At 26.6% G+C, this 22,668-nt stretch overlaps 3 protein-coding genes across 3 annotated transcripts; all 3 read left to right on the top strand.

Moving 5' to 3' along the window:
* Positions 1–1,301: 1,301 nt before the first annotated feature.
* LOC124912828 (metalloendoproteinase 5-MMP-like) lies at positions 1,302–9,695 on the top strand. The gene is made up of 3 exons (XM_047453472.1): positions 1,302–1,437; positions 5,032–5,175; positions 8,929–9,695. Exons 1-3 carry the CDS (start codon positions 1,302–1,304, stop codon positions 9,693–9,695), a joined length of 1,047 nt encoding a protein of 348 aa, XP_047309428.1.
* Positions 9,696–11,101: 1,406 nt separating this feature from the next.
* On the top strand, positions 11,102–11,980 carry LOC124912827 (metalloendoproteinase 5-MMP-like). Its single transcript, XM_047453471.1, has one exon. It carries the CDS (start codon positions 11,102–11,104, stop codon positions 11,978–11,980), a length of 879 nt encoding a protein of 292 aa, XP_047309427.1.
* Positions 11,981–16,483: 4,503 nt separating this feature from the next.
* LOC124912826 (metalloendoproteinase 2-MMP-like) lies at positions 16,484–17,367 on the top strand. The gene has a single exon (XM_047453470.1). The coding sequence runs from the start codon at positions 16,484–16,486 to the stop codon at positions 17,339–17,341; it is 858 nt and encodes a 285-aa protein (XP_047309426.1). The 3' UTR covers positions 17,342–17,367.
* Positions 17,368–22,668: the final 5,301 nt, after the last annotated feature.

Below are 22,668 nucleotides of genomic sequence, written 5' to 3'. Positions count from 1 at the left end.
GCGGCAATTATATATTTATATGATGCATGCATTCCCAATTTCACATTATAGTTCTCATTTATATCATCATTTAAGAAAAAAACAATTTCACATTATAATAATAATAAGTCTATTAAATTCTTACATATCTCAAACAAGTTCAATCTTAATAAAAATAGAATTAAACAAAAGCTACAAGAATTGACCGAGCATGTATTTTAATTAAGAATTTCAATAAATTTGCATGTAACTATTAATATTGTAGTTTTCTTTAAATAATTAGGTTATAATAAATTATAGTTATTGCAAAATCATGCTTCTTATAATACAAATTTTTAAATAAAAAATAAAAATTTCTCTATACTCTCCAAATTGTTCTTGCAATTCACCACGATAAAAGTTTGCTCTATCCTATATTTACGACTTCAAATGTTGTGAAAGACGACGTAACGTCAATAAAATAAAAGTCATAAAAAGACAAAGGAGGTACATGAGTTGAAAGGAAATCGAGTAAAAATAAACTGAATGAAGTTTAAAAAAAAAGATAAGAGATGACAAATGAGAATTGAGAATTAAAGTGCAATGAAATCAATGGTTATGGTGACTTTCTCGTAAGCGATGTTTCAGTTTTTAGCGATTAACCAATTTTTCTCGCATGTGGAAATACATCTCCACGTTACAAATATTAATTTGCTAGAAACAAAAAACAAAAATTTGATCATAGAGTTCCATTCATATTTTGAAATATTAAAAGTTAGGCCAAAATTTCATTGAGCAAAAATTGATGTGCTGCACTTGAACACTTTTGTATAACTAATTGAGTCCCAACATTTGTGATAAGAATCCAAGACCAGAAACACCAATAATCATTACCTATAACCTAAAAAAATTTGATCATAGAGTTCCACTTATATTTATGTTTGATTTGTGTTTATTTGAAATATTAAGAACTATGGCAAATTTTCATTTGCTTAACACTTTCTCATTAAGTATGTAAGCATTAAAAATAATTATCTACTAAATTTCTCTTAGGAAATAGTTTGTCTCGAATGTGAATAAGTTGTTGGGCTCGGATATAGAAATAGTTAATACTACAGATTTAATCATATTACTCTACTCATATTTATGACTGGTTTGTGTTTATGATAAAATATTAATAATTATTTTGTAGATAATTATGATAGAAAATTAAAGTTAAAAATGACTGAACATAATGAGATGTCTTTATAATTATGATACAAGAGAGGTATGTCTCAATCAGAAATGTCATAATGGGAATAAGACTAACAAAGAGTTTGAGACATGGGTTTTGATAAGGTCCGATGGCGATGGCGATGGCGATGGCGATGGCGATGGCGATGGCGATGGCGATGGCGATGGCGATGGCGATGGCGATGGCGATGGCGATGGCGATGGCGATGGCGATGGCGATGACGATGACGATGTCAGTTCTTATATGTATGATGAAATTAGTACTCACATTTTTTCAATACAGTCAAGAGTTATTCTTTATTGGTATGTCATTTAAACATCGTACAAAATTTAAATATGTTGTGACAAAGGATTCATGTGAAAAATGATATATTTATATGTTAGACCAAATAAGCTGTAATAGGTAAAATATGTCTGCAAATAAAATTTTTAAATAGATGATATATGCCAGAAAAGATAGTAGCCATGTGTTTTTTGTTAAATTTCTTCATTTAGAACACATTTGTTTTGCCAATAACAAAAAACACACTCTTATATTGTAATATTTTAAGATATCACAACCTAACATAAAGAAACCTATCATAAAGATTAAATAGCTTGTTGAGCTATGTACAATTCAACTAAATACAAGTGTGAGTAAAGCTAAAGTGAAAAAAAAACACTTGTGAGAGACATAGTGCCAGGGGATTTCAATACGGAATATGCTAATTTAAGGAGTTATGCAGAAGAGTCGATGAAACTAATCTAGAGACATCGGTGAAAATAAAAATTACCAAAGATAAAGAGAAAGATGTTATTCATTTAAAAAAAAATTACATATTTTTTGAATCTTGTAAACGATGATTTATATATGAATGTCGACCATGTATAGGAATCGATTCTTGTTTTATAAAACATGCATGTCAAGGACTATTAGCTTTTGTAATTGGTAGAAATGTAAATAATCAAAATTTTCTATTAACTTGGACATTAACTGAAACTGAAACTGAAAGTAAAGATAGTTGAACATGAGTTTTTTAAATTTTGGTGCTAGATATTGTATTCGAAAATGGGAAGGTTTAACTATAATGTTAGACATGCATGTTGTAAGTTTGGATATTCTAATATTTTCATATTTTGTTCAAATATTTTTATTAAAAATTTATTTGAGTAATTATTTTTCAGAAAATTTTATTTGTACTTTCACATTCCGAGCACAAATTATGTACTCGTTATAAAGGAAGACACATTAATATGGTGTTCTATAAATTATCTAGGAGCACTTATTGTGAACAATTCGAGGATAACCAATCTATTTCATTGGAAATAAATTCTGGATTAATAAAATACTAACGGGAGAAATTGAGCAAGACGTACATGCTAACAACAAGTCAATGTGATGTCATAGAAAACAACATATGTGAGAACTTTAAGGCACTAATTTTATATGCTCATGTAATGTTTATTGAGAGTATGTTGAATCACATTAGAGTAATGGTAATGCATAGACTTAATGATAATCAAAGTCGTTTTAGTTGGAAGCATGATGTTTCCCCTAATGTAATGCAAATAATTGAAGAAAACTATTGTGAGATCGAATGAAATGGTGAAGTGGGATATGAGATGTCTGATAATGATAAGAAACATGTTGTAACTCTTCCAAATAAATCTTGTGATTTAGAGAATGAAACATTTATGCTATTCCATGTAAACATGCCCTTAAATCAATTGTTGATCGTTAAAAAAGAGAATTGAAGATGTTTTTATCTTATTGGTATAATAAAGACATGTATTTGAAATCATATACTAACACCACCATGAAATCGATTTATGGGAGTGAGAATGTGGCCTCGTCAAATCATTCTAATTAATCTACCTATATTTAAGAGAATGACAAGTATACAAAAAAAAGAATAAAAGGAAAAATAGGGATGAAACTCAAAAAACTTTAGAAATATGTCAAGAAAGGGGAGGGTCATGCATTGTAGTGTTTATGGTTCAAGTGCTCATAATAGGTGCAAATAATAAGGTCAAACATCATCGACAAACAATATTGTAAGTTCAAATACAACATGTTTAGTTGATTATAACCTAGTTTACGTAAGTTTAAGATATATGTATCGAAATAAATGTTGTGTTGTTAAGATTTGGAGGAGAGCTAGAGAATTTGAAAGCTTGAGAATTTATCAAACTAATGATGTGTCACAATTGAAAATGAAAATGTAAATTCAATTTAAATTATTATATTTTATTATAATTTATAAATTTGTAATCTATTCTATAGTCTGGAAGATGAAGAAGACAAATGATTACTAAAGTTGATGGTCAAATATCGCAACACTTACAAACTCAAGAGTATTAGTTGATAATGTACGAGAATTGAGATTTTAGAAACTTGGTTGTAGTTGAGATCATTTTGTAAAAAAAATGTATTTTAGAAATTATTTTTTTGGAAGGTTTTTGTTGAAGAATTTGTTCTATTGTACCAGTTCAGGTGGGATTTGGCCGACTACATCAAGTTGATAGTTTAATTGGTCTGATTTTTTATTATTTTTTTCGATATGATTTATAATCATTACTTTTAATCTTTGACTGTAAAGACTGATATTAGTAGCAAAAATATTGAGCTCAATATTGTTCTAGTCTATAATTTATTATCTTTTTTTTTTGTGGGAAGGATTAGTCACTATTATTATTCAATACTTGATTTTCTTTTGTTGTTGGAGGGATGAGTCGCAGTCATTATCCAAACAACACCGAACAATTTTAAAATAATCAATACTTTGTAATTAGTTTTCTTATTAGGTAGTCAATCAACGATTATTAGTTTATTGTTGTATTAACTTTAAGTAAGATGAGACATCTTATTATCTATATATGTTGTAACAAAAATGTAAAATCTTTGAAGCCTTATATGATCAGATTCATATATGGATAGAGTAAAACTAGATAAACAACAGGTGCAAGAGGAAGCAATCCGTTTTTTCTGAGAGTTTATTGGTAAAGGAATTCTTTGCTAAAGCAGATCAGTGATAAGGAATGTGAGAAGCTATTTGAGATTGTTACTAAGGAGGAGATTGAGTAGGTTGTCTTTCGTAAGAATGACGACAAAAGTCCTGGACCGGTTGGAATCAACGCAGCATTCTTTAAAAATAACTGGGGAATTGTGGGAAAAAAAGTCAATGAAAGGGTGATGGAATTTTTACAACGGAATGTTACTATTTTAAACTTTAATCCTAAAAATTTTACTCCCAAAATGATTCATGATTTTTGACCTATTTCCTACTGTAATGTTGTGTATAAAATTATTTCTAAAATCATTTTGAATAGGTTTTTGGCTAGCCTAGGACCGTCATCATTCATCCCTACTCGATCTATTTCACATACCATTTTACTTATGTAGGGTATACTTAAGGGCTATGGTAAGAAACGAATCTCTCCTAGGGTTGCTTTCAAGGTTAAAATAAAAAGACGCTTGATTCCATTAGATTGGACACTATCCAAGAGTTCCTGATAGTTTCTGGATTCCTTAGCGTATTTGTGGAATAGGTTATGCAGTGCGTAACTACCACGCATTTCATTGTTTGTGTGAATGATGCTCACTGTGGTTATTTCAAGGGTGTAAATGGATTAGGTAGGGAGATTCGCTCTCATCCTATATATTTGTTTAAATCATGGAGCTATTTAATTGTATCTTCAAAGAGATACTGAAGAGTAAACCATTCATACACCACCCTTTTTATAAAGAGGAAGACATTACTCACGTGTGTTTTGCGGATGATCTATTTATAGTGGTTCATGAGAACGTGAATTCTATTAAAACTGTTAAGGATGTGCTAACTCTATTTTATGAAATTATAGGTTTTTATATAAATCAGGATAAAAGTATGACGTTTTATGGCAGTGTTGACGAGGATACTAAGACAAACATATTTAACATACTGGGCATCAAGGAAGGACCTTTACCAGTTCGCTACCTAGACAACTGCAAGTCTCCCATTGCAGGTCACTAATTTAGAACGTTAAATATACAATTAATGGTTGGGAAACTAAAAATCTATCATATGCTGGGAGAATAGAGGTGACTGTGGACAATATTAATTTTGGGCACAACATATTGTGATCCCTAAGAAACCCTAAGAAAGTAAATCGATCGTCTCATGAGGGATTTCGTTTGGAGCTGGTGGGAAGAAGGTTAAGTGGGAAGATGTGGGTAAGTCAAAAGATGAAGGTGGGCTGGGAATTAAAAGTTGCATAAAATGTAATAGGGCACTCACATATAAGCATTCTAGGAGATAGAGAGCAAACGAGACTCTATTGGGGTGAAATGAGTCAATTTCGGGTTTATGAAGAATGAGAAGAGTATATGATATGTAGAATTAAAGAACAAATGTCATGGTCATTGAGGAAGATCCTTAAATTAAATCAGTATTTAGGGTATATGTTTCAAGTTCGATTTGGAGATGGGAGGAAGACCAAATTCTGGTATGATCCATGGTATTAAGGAATACCAATTAAAATGTATGAAACTAGAAATGTTAGAATTATAAGACAATACCTTGATGTAACTTTTAATAGGGTGAAGGATGGTGAATGTAATGACCTTTTGAGGCTTATTAAGAATTGGCGAGATTACTTAATAAAATCAATCACATAGGGCGAGATAAAGTGAACGTGTTTGCTGATTACATTTCATGCTGTTGTAATGTTGTTTCCAATTTGAGTTTGGTTTTTTTGGTTATTCATATTTGCTGCTGTATTGTTTGATTCAAATTGGGACAAAAGTCTGTTTTTGTCTTAATAAAAAACTCTTGTACTTACTTTCTTCCATTGAGTTTTATTGATTAAATTACTATAAGTCATCTCAAAACAAAAAAAAACAAAAAATATAGACAACTTTAATTTTCACTAAGATCAGTTTCCATTTGCAACAAAGATAAATGAGTATACTCAAAATTTTAATTTAGTTCAACAAGCCCCCCATTGAACTGATTGACCCATAATATTCTCAGTTCATAAGGTAATCATCACAACTTTTATATGTGTACGTGTCTAAATTCGACATGTCGAGAAATCTACTCGAATCGCAATTAGCTCCCTAACTCACAATCCTCTCAAATCGGGCGTGGAACGAGGAACCAAAATAGTAGACTAAATTCGAATTTATTTCTAAAAACGTCAAATACTTTGACTGACCCAGAGATAAACTCAAATCGAGCTCATTCCTAAGGTAGTCGAATATAGATTGACTCTGATTTACGAGAGTTAACCTAATTTACTTTTTTGAGAAATTAGGAAAAAGAAATATTTTCATAACATAGGTTTAATGCTTGATTTAATGTGAGAAAGAGTCTCAGATCTCTACTCCGAAATCGCTGGCCTCTTATAAAAACATGACAATTTTAGGCTTTGTTTAAATGATTATCCAAGTCTTAGGTATACTTATGAAGTGAAAATTTATTTCTAGAGCTCAAGTCTAAGGACCATTCACAATATATTCCTAATCATGCTTCTATGTTCTCTATTGTAAGAAAATGCTAGAAATTTTTTTGTGAAGACATATATGTTATTTGACAGTGCAAAGATGACAAAATCCTACAATTATTCTAAGTTTTATGTAAGAATCGTCTATGATTTCATTATTTTTAAAGAATTATGAAACTCAAGTTATAGGACAAAGAACTGTGAGAAAATGAAGTATCTAGTTCAAACTGGCCTTAACAGAAATTTAAAAAATTATTTTTATTACGAAAAATGTTTTAAATCATTTAATATTTTTTCTTAACTTTAAAAAAATTGTATAAAGCATTTAAAACAGAAAATAAAAGGAAATCAAAACAATAGAACAATCTACAAGAAAAATACACTTTAGGTTTTGTTTGATACGTTGTCTTAAGATTTTTCATAAAAAAAATTAATACATTCATTTTTTTAACTATCAAATTACTTAATAAAACGATTAAGATTCCTATCATCTATATTAATTTATAAAATTTAAATTTTAAACACAAATTAGTCTTTTACAAATTTAACTTAAATAATTCCTAAAAACTCACCTCTTCTTCTTATTCTTCTTGATATGAAATGTAATATTTCAAATAATTCTATAAAAAAATTATAATCCTAGATCAAATAAAATTAGATAGGAATCCTTATATGTATTTTTTTTTTACAATAAATTGTGTTTTTTTGGTAAATGTAACATTAAATTCCACATTTATACTTGCTATAAAAATCTTGTCTTTCTAAGTTTAAAATAGTCAATATATTATACTTATAAAAAAAAGGCAAACTTCTAATTACATAAAAAAAATTGAATCCCTATATTTATTTATTTTTTGCATTAACTGTTTTATTGGGAGAATGTAACATTAAATTTCACTTTTATACTTTTGTAAAATATGCCTTGAATTACATTTAAATTTTAATAATTCTTAACTAATATTTAAAAAATATATACTAAAAAAGATTACATAAAAATATATAATAAAAAGATACAAATTAATATATTATTAGTTCCCATATCTCTAAAATCACTTTCTAATAGGATTAACAAATGGGTAAATCTAAATTATATTAATTCAATCCGTAATATTGATTAATAAGGATTGGATTTGAATTTGGGTGGGGTATGGTTTGGATAATCTAATTTAATATTTTTTTTTATTTAATTGTTTAATAGAATTTTTATTTTATTTTACCTTTTTATTATGTTAATTTTTTTTTTAAATCACTCAAAAAGAACTATAATTAGTTTTTTAATAATATATTATAATATTTTGTCTATCCAATACTTAATGAAGAAAATAAAAAAATATATAAAAATTATTACAGTAGTTGGAAAAAAAATAATTGTCTAAATGTCAAAATAAACTAAAAAATAATAATATGTTACGGTGAAATAAGTAAAATTAAGAAAAATATATTTTATTTAGATATTTGGATAATCTTAATCCAATCCAATCCGTAGTTAATCAAATTTGAATTCAATCCAAACCAAAGTCAATCCAATCCGAAATACATCCGAAATAACAAATTCGAATTGGTATTTCGGATTTGGATCGGATTTCGGATTAATCCATATAATGCACCTACTTTTTAATGTCATTTGATTTGTAAATAACAATTTAGTTTATAATTTATTATAAATTATACTTTATATTATGAAGGCAAATAAGTATGTTAACATGTTAGTCATATAATTCATGAATTTAATATAGACATATTTTATATAATACTAATAATGCTTAACTTTAGATTAGTCGATCGCTTAAATGTTTTTTTAGACAAAATGAATCGAATTTATTGATTTAATTTATATAATTTTGTTTTACATATAACTTTTAACTAATTTTAGATAGTATTGCATAATATCAAATTCATTAAGATTGAAGTAATAAAAATTATCCAAAACTAATAATATACTTAAAATGTTAATTTTAACAACCTTCACTCACGATCATATTAATCTTATATTTTGGGAATTTATATTAGTCTTATATTTACTAAATCTAAAAGAGTTGCCATATATGGTCTATATTATATTAACAAAATCTATAGCATAGTTAAGACAATCAAAAAAAATTTGTGTATAAAATGTAGAAAATGAGAAATCAAAATACCAACATCAAATAACAAACATGAAGATGGCAGCTAAAGCCAATACTATTTCTTTGTTATACATATTCTTGTACTCGTTTTTAATTGTTCAAACATTTTCTTTGAATTTATCTTCTAAGTTTGTGAACGATTTCTTAGGTTCTAAGAAAGGTGACGAAGTAAAGGGGCTAGGTCAAATCAAACAATTCCTTATCAAGTACGGTTATCTCAACCCTTCCATTAATGTCGACGAATCCGAAGTTCTAGACCATCCCATGGAAGAAGCTGTCAAGAAATTTCAGCTCTTCTACAATCTCGATGTTTCGGGTGAGTTGGACGAGAAGACATTGTCATTGATGTCGAAGCCTCGATGCGGTTGCCCTGATTTGGTCAATGGTACTATGGTCAAGCATGGGATGAAAATGGTTCTAGACCAATTAAAGGGTTCATACTACGTGACCGGTACAAAGTGGCCAAAGCTCAACCTATCTTGGGCCATCAAGCCAGGAACTCGAGGGGACGCTTATAAACCTATTTATTGGGCAATTAGGAGATGGGCGTTAGTCACTAAATTCAATTTTACCAATATCAATGACTTTACACAATCCGACTTGAAAATTGCTTTCTATAAACGATCGCATGGGGATAGTGGCCCTTTTGATGGTCCCGGAGGGATTTTAGCTCACGCAGGGATGCCACCTGATGGCGGGGTCCATTTCGATGCAGACGAGAACTGGGTGATTGGGGCACATCCTACGGGAGTTGACATAGAGAGTGTCGCGGTACATGAGTTAGGGCATTCTCTTGGACTCGGACATAGCACCGTTAAAGAAGCCGTCATGTGGCCATATATTGGATATGGTGAAGTCAAACACAACTTGAATGTTGACGACATTGCGGGAATCAAGGCCTTGTACCATTTTTAAGTTCGGTTATTGTTATTGGAATTTGAATTTGTAGCGGTTAATGTTAATGTTTTAGCTAGTGCGGCAATTATATATTTATATGATGCATGCATTCCCAATTTCACATTATAGTTCTCATTTATATCATCATTTAAGAAAAAAACAATTTCACATTATAGTAATAATAAGTCTATTAAATTCTTACATATCTCAAACAAGTTCAATCTTAATAAAAATAGAATTAAACAAAAGCTACAAGAATTGACCGAGCATGTATTTTAATTAAGAATTTCAATAAATTTGCATGTAACTATTAATATTGTAGTTTTCTTTAAATAATTAAGTTATAGTTATTGCAAAATCATGCTTCTTATAATACAAATTTTTAAATAAAAAAAAATAAAAATTACTTATTTAACAACTAAATTCCAAAATTATTATGAATATAATCTATTGATCAACTAAGGGAATTTATGGAAAATGGATTATTTTCCCATAACAAAAATAAACTTTAATAAATAAAGTAACGAGATCGATCAACTAAATATTCAAAATATAAATTGTGATTTCATATAACTAATTTTATATTATTAAAATTTTAATTAAATCAGAGTACTCTATCTCATATATAAATATTTTTTTTTTTATTTTAAGTCTTCTTTTAAATATTTTATTTATTTTACTTTTAAATATTTTCTTTTCAATGTCTTATTTAGGAATGTTCTTAAACTTACTTTAATGATGCACTTTTATATTCTTGGTTTCTAAGAAAGCTTGTATTTGCTACTTAACATGTTTGAAAATAAATTTAGGCTTATTAGAAAAATATAGAATTCATTTTTTAATTTTTACTATTTTCACTAAAATAAGATTTTTATTTTTTTACAGAAATTAGCAAGACTTAAGGCGTGACTTTTCTTTTTTACTAATTATAATGTGTCTGTTTTAAAGCTCTCTTATAGGCTATGCTATTTCAACCTTTTTGTTGGTTTTATTTGTGCATTAATTATTTTTTTCTTTTCTCATTTTTTATAGACCAATAATTAATATAAAATGACCATCTAAAAAACAGATTTTTTTAATCGAAATTAGAAATAAATCTATATATTTATTTACTTTTGTCTTCATTGGATTTTTTTTTAATATGTAGCCAAACCTTAAACATGCATACAATAAAAATATGCCTTGACCAATTTTAAAATTTGTTAATCAATCTTATAATAAGTGTTATAAAAGTCAAAATGTTAATAAGCTAGCCTTATAATTTGTATGAACTTTTCCTTCATTTATTATTTTCATTCATTTTAATCTAAAGAATATATTAAAATGAGAAAATGAAGATAAAATAATTAATATTCATTGTTTCTAAAAGATTTTGTGTATAAATTGTAGAAAATGTAAAGTAACATCAAATAGAAAACATGAAGATGGCCACCAAAGCTCATATTCTAATTTCTTTATACATATTCTTGACCTTGTTCTCCTTTCTAGTTGTCGAAGCATTTTCTTCCAAGTTTGTGAGCGATTTCTTAGGCTCTAAGAAAGGTGACAAAGTAAAGGGGCTCGGTCAAATCAAACAATACCTTGTCAAGTATGGCTATCTCATGCACAACCCCTCCACAACGGATGAGGGATTTGAAGTTCTAGATGATGCCGTAGAAGAAGCCATAAGGAAATACCAACTCTTCTACCATCTCGATGTTACGGGTGTGTTAGACGAACATACATTGTCATTGATGACAAAGCCTCGATGTGGCTTCCCCGATTTGATCAATGGTACGACTATCAAGCATGGAATGAAACTAGTTCTAGATCCAACAAAACGTTCCTACTATGTGACTGGCTCAAAGTGGGACAAGCTAAACCTAACATGGGCCACTAAGCCTGGAATGCGAGATGACGCTCGTAAACCTATTTTTTTTGCGATTAAAGAATGGGAGTTAGTAACTCGGTTTCATTTTGTGCAAAGCAATGATTTTGAGAAGTCCGACTTGAAAATAGGTTTCTATAGTGGAAATCACGGAGATAATCAACCTTTCGATGGGCCGGGAGGGATTTTCGCTCATGCTGGGTTGCCGCCTGATGGGGGAGTTCATTTTGATGCAGATGAGAATTGGGTGATCGGGGCAGTGCCCGGGAGAATTGACATCGAGAGTGTTGCATTGCATGAGTTAGGGCATGCCCTCGGACTTGAACATAGCACCGTTGAAGCTGCCATCATGTGGCCTTATGTTCCAATTGGTGTAATCAAACACTTGAATATCGATGATGTTGCGGGAATCAAGGCCTTGTACCATTTTCCTTAGCTCAACTTGTATGTACGTTTAATTGCATTCATGCAATTCAAAATGTATAACATTATCTACAATAATAATACTAATAAATATAATCATTTGAGTTAATATAAATGATTCTATTCGAGTTATATCGTAGATTTTATTGGTTTGAGGTATTTAGTTAAGTTGATTTAATGAAAATAATATCAAATTTGTCTACAAACTTGACAGGATGTCTCAAATATACTCATATACTTGAAATATTATAAATAAACCTATGAAGAGATTTAGAAAATTAAAAAATAAAATAAAAAATAAAAGCTAACATAGTTAACTTATTCACCTATGTGTTAGACTTATACACATGTTATTCAAATTCAAACCAAATAAAATATACATTAACAAGATTCGAACACTAAAACCTCACAAATAAAAGAAAGCTGACTTAGAAACCGCGACACAAAATAAATATATAATTAAATATATTTGTTTAAACTATATATTCAAATTGAACTTAAAATTATAATTTCATTTTAATTTTAAAAAGATTAATAATTTTAATATATATATATATATAATATTTATAATTAGAAAATTAACTGATAATGAAAACGATATTATTAATTATATTTCGTATCATCATTGGTTGGAACAAAACAAGCGTTCATCGGATCTAGTCCTTAACATCAACGTATCATCATCGGCTGGAACATTCATTAGCCGCTACCATATTTTTTTATATAATTTCTCATATCTAGTTAGCTTGAAAAATCACACAAACAACCTTTAAATATATCAAAATTGTGAACTATTGCTACTCTAAATTTAATTATGTGATGTTTGGGGTCTAACACCAACTCTCTCGTTATATGGCTATAATTACTTTGTTAACTTTGTAAAGATATACTTAGTTCTATCATATATATATATATTTAGGAAAATTCTGATTCTATTCTTTTTTTTCCTGATATCGATCACAAGGCAAGACTTGACTACATTAACCTCCTCCTACGATTCTGAACTTTGAAACCAGAGTGAAAGAACCAAATCATCGAAATGAGCATTCGATTTGATCAGTGCGATTAAGTTTTGAAAAAAAATAAGTATATAATACACGCGAGAAAAAAAAAAGAGTTGAATAAGGGAAATTACACTTTTAATTGGATGTGCTATTATTTGGACGCATTTTAATGAGTTAAGCAATGACATTGATTCTAGTGTAGCATAAGTCAATAGATATAGGGTCAGTGTCCTCACAATTAGTAAGTTAAATCCTTGTTGAGAACCAATTCAACCCAAAAAATATATATAATCACACATTTATATATATATATATATATATATATATATATATATATATATATATATATATATATATATATATATATATATATAAAAGTTTCTATAAAACTTTATAGACATTTACCATATTACGTAGAAGAGATAAAAAAAAAATTAAAATATATATAATAAAAACAATTATATATTTCACCACAAATAGAGAAAATCTTACAAATATTATCTCTCCTCATTTACTTGTCACTATATAATACTTGTATAATATTTTTTTATATATTATATGGAATATTTTATAAATTATTTTATATTTTTATCATATTTTTCCTAATTAAATAATAATTATTATATATATATATATATATATATTATTTAATATATTATTAAATAAAAAGACTGAAATAAAAAATGTTTACAATAAAATAAAAATAAAACTGTAAAACAAATTAATAAAAATATTTAAATTAAAAAAGTTAAAAATATATTTAACTAAATATGTTAATTTTAAATTTATTGAAAAATATATTTAAGACTTATTTATCATTATAAAAAAACAAATTCAAACACTGAAAAATATCATTTTTTTATCACCACATATTAAAATTAATTAAGAAATTGTATTAACAAAAAATATTTATCAGTACATATTTTTTATTTAATTATTATATTAATTTTAATTATTTTTTAATATTTATCCAATTGTATATTATAAAAATTTATTACTATAATAAAACAAATTAAAACATTGTACACCATGTAATTTTAAATATTTTTATATTTGTCTAATTATCTATTATATTAATTTATTTATTTTAAAATAATTAAATATATTTAATTTATTTATTTTTCTATTTTTTTTAAATATTAATTCTTATTAAATTTGGTTATTAAATAATTAAAATTATTATAGATAAAGAAATATAAAAAAAAACATTATTTAAGTGCTTAAATAATTTTTTAATATTTTTATTTTTTAAATAAGTATAATAAAAAAAAAATATTAGATAGTTGATTTGATCCAAATTTAATATTTGGTATTTTTTCTAAATTACTTTTGTTCCGACTTAATAGATGTAGTAAATTTATATAATTGATCCGAATGCATTATATTTTTTATTTAAATATTTTTAAATAAACTTAAAAATATATGTAAAAATTAAATTTGAATTAAACTTAATTTTTACAAATTTAAATCAATTCAAAATTTTAAATAATTTTATTTTTATTTTAAAATATTTATATATAAATAATATTTTATTTATATATTATCCGTGTAAAGGAGGGATCATGCTAGTTATCTATATATATATATAATGATGCTTAATTTTTAAAGTGTCCGGATTGCCGGGTCGAGAACTGTGGTTAATTTGGATACTTGGGTCGGATTGTGGGTTGACCCGCCTTTAAATTTAAAACGGTTTAAAATAAAATAAAAAATGCTAGATGTATGTTTCGAACTTGCAACCTAACAAAACAAGTACAACTCTTTAACCAACTAGACTACAAAGACATTATATTTTAAATTAACACCAAATTTGATAAACGCGGGACGTTTTAATATTAATATAAGTTCAACTTTTTAACTAACTAATCTATATATATATATAATGATGCTTAATTTTTTAAGTGTCCGGATTGCCGAGTCGAGAGCTGCGGTTAATTTGGATATTTGAGTCGGATTGTGGATTGACCCGTTTTTAAATTTAAAACGGTTTAAAATAAAATTAAAAATGCTAGAGGTATGTTTCGAACTTGCAACTTAACAAAACAAGTACAACTTTTTAACCAACTAGACTACAAAGACTTTATATTTTAAATCCAACACCAAATTTGATAAACGCGGGACGTTTTAATATTAATATAAGTTCAACTTTTTAACTAACTAATCTATATATATAATGATGCTTAATTTTTAAAGTGTCCGGATTGTCGGGTCGAGAGCTGCGGTTAATTTAGATACTTGAGTCGGATTGTGGGTTGACCCGCCTTTAAATTTAAAACGTTTTAAAATAAAATTAAAAATATTAGAAGTATGTTTCGAACTTGCAACCTAACAAAATAAGTACAACTCTTTAACCAACTAGGCTACAAAGAATTTATATTTTAAATTCAACACCAAATTTGATAAACGCGAGACGTTTTAATATTAATATAAGTTTAACTTTTTAACTAACTAATCTATATATATATATAATGATGTTGAGTAAATGTACTTGGGTCGGATTGTGAGTTGACCCACCATAAACTTAAAACGGTTAAAAATAAAATTAAAAATGTTATACATATTTTTTTTCACGATTTTTTATATTATTAATCGTGCAAATGCACGGGCTAAATGCTAGTGTAAATAATCACTGTACATTAAAGGTGGTAAGGTAATATTAATTCATGTAATAACATAGATAATTAAGGTGTTGACCAAATACTTATTGAATGCAATTTTTTAAGATATTTTGTAAATAATAAAATTTTATAGATCAACAAAATCTAAATAATATACTAAAATGAAATAAAATAATCTCCATGGTCTAAGGATAGGTTTGGATGAGTATAATTGGAATTTCATATTCAGTTTTACACAAATTGACATTAAATTACTATTGTTTGAAAAAATTTAGAAATTTTAATTTAATTCTAATTTATATGTTTACAAAATATAATAAACATATTTTAAATATATATTATTTATATTATTAATATATTTATTTTAACACAATCTATTAAAATAACTCAACTACTCAAGTATACAGAGTTTTTATTTAAAGGCCGATTTTCGTTAAGAAAAAAAATATCGAATTAGATAGGTTAATTTAATAAATTAAAAAATAAATACCGATTTTACGTTTTAACTTACTAAACTAAAATAATAGTTCGACATTAAAATTTCTATATTAAAAGAAGTTTAAAAAATATAGGTTCACATTTTAACTTTCTAAATAAAAAAAAAATATCGATTTAACATGTTTACTGTGTTGTAAATGATCAAATAATAATATTCTTTTAGAGAAATTGGTAAATAAATTTGAAATTACACTTATGAATTAAAAAGATAAATTGAGAATTATAAAAAACACACTAGAATTTCATCAAAATTTATTTTCAATTCTTAATCTTATATGTTATACCAAATTTAAGAAATTGGAACCATTTCAATTCCAATTACTTGGGTACCAAACTTAGATTTTGTATATAAATGGTAGAGAAAATGTAAACTAAGATCAAATAACAAACATGAAGATGGCCACCAAAGCTCATGTTCTTTCTTTATACATATTCTTGACCTTGTTCTCCTTTCTAGTTGTCGAAGCATTTTCTTCCAAGTTTGTGAGCGATTTCTTAGGCTCTAAGAAAGGTGACAAAGTAAAGGGGCTCGATCAAATCAAACAATACCTTGTCAAGTATGGCTATCTCATGCACAACCCCTCCACAACATTTGAGGGATTTGAAGTTCTAGATGATGCCGTAGAAGAAGCCATAAAAAAATACCAACTCTTCTACCATCTCAATGTTACAGGTGTGTTAGACGAACATACATTGTCATTGATGTCAAAGCCTCGATGTGGCGTCCCCGATTTGATCAATGGTACGACCATCAAGCATGGAATGAAACTAGTTTTCGACCCAACAAAACGGTCCTACTATGTGACTGGGTGGTCAAAGTGGAACAAGTTAATCCTAACTTGGGCCACGAAGCCCGGAACGCGAAATGACGCTCGTCAACCAATATATTTGGCGCTGAAAGAGTGGGAATCAGTAACTCGGTTTCATTTTATTCAAAGCAATGATTATGAGAAGTCCGACGTGAAAATAGAATTCGTCCAACATATCGATGGGCGGGGAAGGGTTTTGGCTTTTGCTGGATTTCCGCCTAATGGGGGAGTTCATTTTGATGCAGATGAGGATTGGGTGATCGGGGCAGTGCCCGGGAGAGATGACATCGAGACTACTGCGTTGCATGAGTTAGGGCATACCCTCGGACTTCAACATAGCACCGTTCAAGCTGCCATCATGTGGCCATATATTTCATCCGGCGCAACCAAACACTTGAATAACGATGACGTTGCGGGAATCAAGGCCTTGTACAATTTTCCTTAGCTCAACTTGTTTGTATTTGCATCCAAACAATGGAAATTCATAACATTATCTATAATAATAAAATACAAGATCTTTTGTGTTCATAGAAATGTTTCTAATCGAATTATATTATAATTGTAGCGGATATTAGGTTTTAATTGTTTGTGTTATTTAGTTAAGTCGATTTAATGATTTTTTTTCGATTAAATTATTCAACTTTAAGTAAAATACACTTTCGGCCTCGTTTGATATATTATCTCTAAATTTTTCATTAAAAAAAACATCATTCATTCTTTGGAGAAATTTGACGAGATGACCCTAATAATGGCTGCATTTTAATAAATGACCTAGGTCGGATAATGTTTGCATTAAAAGACATTTTTGGTTGTACAAAGTCCAAAATACTTTTTCGCGTCAAGGTGACCCGATAATGTTTGCAAAAATGACATTGCGGTGCTGTCGAGTAACGGGAGGGGCTTCGTAATACGAAAATGTATTTTGTTCAAAATAGTCATTTTTGAAAACTTTATTAAGGTTACTTTCCAAAAAAACAAAAATCATTATTATGGTCATTTAGTGAAATTTCCCCATTCTTTGAACTATGAGATTACTTAATTAACAATTGATCAATTAAAATATTATGATAACTTTAATTTATATTTATGTTTTAGATACATTTTTCTTTATCAGTTTAATTTAAATATTCCTAAAACTCAATTTTATTATGAACTAGAATTTTCAAATTATTTCATTGAAAAACAAAATTAATTCAAGATTAAACAAAATTAGAAATTAACCATTATGTTTATTTGCATTTTTGGTAAATGTAACATTAAATTCCAAGTTTATACTTTAAAATATCCTTTCAAAGTTTAAAATTTCAAATCCTTATTTTATCTTTTATATTTGTTTGTAAAATCTTCCTTGAAATACAATTTAAATGTTAATAATCCTTTATAGATTACATGAAAGTATTTATAAAGGTTAAACTAACATATTTATCTTTAGGAGTAGAAGAGCCTTGTAACATATTTATCTATAGATTACATAAAAATATTTATAAAGGTTAAAGGTGGAATGAGATGATTTTTTATAATTAGTCGAAGTAAAAGTTAAGGTAAAAGAAATGAGAGCTCGATTGTGAAATATGCGAGAAACTTAGTTATTTAACCGAAATGAAAGTTTAGGTCACGAGATGAGAAGTTCGATTTAAATTGATATATAAATGTGATCAGAGTGCTTTAAGGTCAATATGAGAGTTCGATTGAGCATTGATGGGCTAAAGTGAGAGTAAAAAAGAGATTGATAATGTTTGAAATTTTTTATTTGACTAAAGTGAAAGTGTAATGTCACGAGATAATAGGTCCATTAGAAAAGAATATGTGATGAGATATTTTAGAAGATGCGTTGTTTATCAAAGTGAATAAAATGTGGAATGAAAGTGTTCTATTTTTTATTTAAATATATTATTTGTGATTTATTAAAAAAATATTTAAACATTGAATACATATTTTAAAATTATTATATTTTTTTATTAAATTTATTTTATTTATATTTTTATTCGTGCTATCACACGATAATTTTCATAGTTTAGTTAAAACTTATTACTGTTTTAAATATAAATTGTTGTAGTAGGGCAGTTTAAAATAAATTTTTAAAATTTTTATTTGATTATGATTTCAAATCGTATCACAAAAATAAGTTTTTTTTATCAATTTTTTAAATTACATCTACCTAGGACAACAAAACAAAATCCATATTTTTTCTAGCTGAGACTAAAGCAGCTTTGATCAACTTTGCGTAGATAAATATTTGCAGTTTAGTTTGTTTTGGTTTTAGGAAATAATTTGTGAATATTGAATAAAACATTTATACTTTATAAATTACAATTTCATTTCAAAATACCTCATCTTAAAATTTTATGTTATTTTTATTATTTATATTTGATGACAATTATTTTTATTGACGTGTAGACATGTTTAAACCAAATTACTATAAATAAATTTTATTAAGAATGATATTATATTTATTTAATATTAAGAAATCTGTAAAAATAATATTTTCATGTGGTGTACAAATTTCAAAAAATTATATTTACGAGTTGTTAATCTGTGAGTTTACAATTGTTTATTTTTAAACTCTTTAATCAATATCTATTTGTGTTTGAAAGACACTGCAAATTAATTAACCTTGTAATAATATTATTTTAAAAAAAATATTTATTAGAAATATAAAAAGATATTGTACGATCTCTTATACTAAAATACTAATAAGTTTTACCTTATATTACAACTAGTTTCACTAAATAAAATAAAATATTTTTTGTGCAATTTATAATATCACTAAATTCTTTTAAAATAATGTGTTGTAATTTTGTTAAGAATTTTTAGAAATTAAGATAAAATATAATCTTAAGAGGCATTATAGGATAACATCAATCTCAAATAAAATAAAATTGTTATCAATTTTTGTTTAATTATATTTTATTGTATAAATCAAATTTTTATTTTAACGCGGGAATTATAATTTATTTCAATGTTACTATTAAATTTTCATCTATTTTATATATATGCATTTAGATGTTTTATTTTTTTATAGAAAACTGAAAAAATGTGTTCAAAATTTTATTATGTACTCTTGATAAAACTCAATGTTATGTGAGACACTTTTTATTTAGGTCTATATTTATAGTTTATTTTAAAAAATTAATTTGACATTTTATCCATTAGAGAAAAGATGTAACTAGACAGAAAAAAGTCGTGAAAGTTTTGAATATTTTTTTACATGTTTTTTTTAGTTATAGTATAATATTTTTCAAAGTCTATTTTAAGGAAAGTTTCCCTTTAATTCATGTAAGACAATAATAGTACACTTTTAATATGAATTTATGTTGATTTGGATTATTATTTATAAAAATTTACCTATGACCGATTTATTATAATTTATCGTTTACTAGACATTATTAAATATTATAACTATAAACATTTTAATAGGAGATGCATTTCATTTTTATCACAAATTATATATATATATATATATATATATATATATATATATATGAGAAGGGATAGATTGAGGAAATTTGGTGAGGGAATTTGGTGAGGGAATGACTTGGCATCACCTTGAAAAATGTAAAAGTGGAAGGGAAGAGAGAAAAGAGAGAAATTATTTGATTTTTTCAGCTAACATTATGCCAAGTCATTCCTTCACCAAATTCCCTCAACAAATTCCCTCACTTAATCATTTCTCATATATATATATATATATATATATATATATATATATATATATATATATATATATATATATATTAACATATTTATTCATTTAATAACATAGATAGCTAAGTTGTTGACCAAATACTTCTTTAATTAATTTTTTAAAGATTTCTGTAAGTGTTATGGATCAACAAAATCTAAAGAATATAATAAAATAAAAATTATCTTAATGGTCTATAAGGGTATCTTTCAATAAGTAGAATTAGAATTGAAATTATCAATAAAATTTTAATTAAAAAATATATAATAAAATAATTTGAATATATATTATTTATATTATTAAGATATTTGTTGAACACACCTATTAGAATAGTTCAAATATTAAGAATTTTTGTTTAGAAACTAATTATTATTAATAAAAAATATTGGTTCAACATTTTAATTTATTAAATTAAAAAAATATATTTATTTATTATGTTAACTTTCTAAATTAAAAAATATAAAATATTAACATTTAATTTCCTGATTTAAAAAATATATATTAATTAAAAATATAACTTACTAAATTTAAAAAAAAAATTAATTCGATATTTTAAATTTTTAAATTAAAAAAATACTAAAAACAATAATATATTTTTACTTACAAAACATAGAAGAAAAATAAATAAATTACAACTTTGAGCTAAAAATAGTATAATTGAGAATTATAAAAACACATTAGTTTAAATTCAATCGAAATTCTAATTCCAATTTTAATTCTTAATTTTAAATTGTTTTATAAAATTTAAGAATTTGAATTGGATCCCTCAATTTCAGTTTTATATCTACCAAACACGCCCTAGAAAATTTTGTGTATAAATTATAGAAAATGTAAACTAACACTAAATAACAAACATGAAAATGGCCACCAAAGCTCATATTTTTTCTTTACACATATTCTTAACTTTGTTCTCCTTTCTAGTTGTCCAAGCATATTCTTCCTACGATAAAGAAATAACTTCCAAGTTTGTAAGCGATTTCTTAGGCTCTATGAAAGGTGACAAAGTAAAGGGCTCCATCAAATCAAACAATATACCTTGTCAAGTATGGACCGTATGGCTATCTCATGCACAACCCCTCCACAACGGATGAGGGATTTGAAGTTCTAGCTAGATGATGTTGTAGAAGAAGCCATAAGGAAATACCAACTCTTCTACCATCTCGATGTTACAGGCGTGTTAGACGAACATACATTGTCATCGATGACGAATCCTTGATGTGGCTTCCCCGATTTAATCAATGGTACGACCATCAAGCATGGAATGAAACTAGTTCTAGACACAACAAAACGTTTCTACTTTGTGACTGGCTCAAAATGAAACAAGTTAATCCTAACATGGGCCACGAAGCCTGGAATGCGAAATGCTAAGAACTTATCAACCTTCCCCTTATTTTGGATGTTCTCGATGCAAAGTCATCCATGTTTTCTTGGGTACTTGCATTCTAATAATTTAACCATAAATTATTAAATCAATCAATTTATTTCTAAAATCAACCAATTTCAAATAAAGTATCTAACCAATAATCAAATGATTCAATTTTTGTTGGAATTATTTCCAATATTTAGGTACATATATTATTTAATAATTGTATATTAGTTGTTATTATAATAAAGATTAAAGTCCAATTAAAATAATCTATTAAATATTAAAGTATAAAGATTATGGGGTTTATTTAGGCATTTATAATAAATATGGAGATATATTAGAAACATAAATATCATTTATTATTTCGTTGTTAATAGGCCAGTAATAAATGGGTATATTAGACTAGGTCCCAAACTTATATAAGGTTAGAAGACTTAAACCCTACCCACGTTAGACATTCTGATCAATAAGAGAAGAGAAGATAGTTGGTCACATTAATATCTTTTATTATTAATTGTTATTAGTTAGATAATTAAGGAAATATTAATTAATATATTATATATATTTTTATTATTATTCAAAATTATATATATTAATTAATATATTATATATATTCAGAATTAGTTATGAATTTAAGAATTCATGATATTTATAAGGAACTTTAACTTTAACCGAATTAATTAAGGAATTAAATAATTCAGTTTTAGAATATTAAAGGAACTCA

Source organism: Impatiens glandulifera, chromosome 8, assembly GCF_907164915.1.
Source record: "Impatiens glandulifera chromosome 8, dImpGla2.1, whole genome shotgun sequence".
NCBI classification, from domain to species: domain Eukaryota; kingdom Viridiplantae; phylum Streptophyta; class Magnoliopsida; order Ericales; family Balsaminaceae; genus Impatiens; species Impatiens glandulifera.
The sequence above is the reverse complement of the archived record's forward strand: the minus strand, read 5'-3'. Positions and strand labels throughout refer to the sequence as shown.

Bases quoted from the DNA above. Each gene is read 5' to 3' on its own strand.
- LOC124912828 (XM_047453472.1), top strand. From the start codon at position 1,302: ATGGCGATGGCGATGGCGATGGCGATGGCGATGGCGATGGCGATGGCG. The intron at 1,438-5,031 runs GTATGATGAAAT...ATGAAATTATAG, and splicing joins GACGATGTCAGTTCTTATAT to GTTTTTATATAAATCAGGAT. The intron at 5,176-8,928 runs GTCACTAATTTA...ACGATTTCTTAG, and splicing joins CTGCAAGTCTCCCATTGCAG to GTTCTAAGAAAGGTGACGAA.
- LOC124912827 (XM_047453471.1), top strand. From the start codon at position 11,102: ATGGCCACCAAAGCTCATATTCTAATTTCTTTATACATATTCTTGACC.
- LOC124912826 (XM_047453470.1), top strand. From the start codon at position 16,484: ATGGCCACCAAAGCTCATGTTCTTTCTTTATACATATTCTTGACCTTG.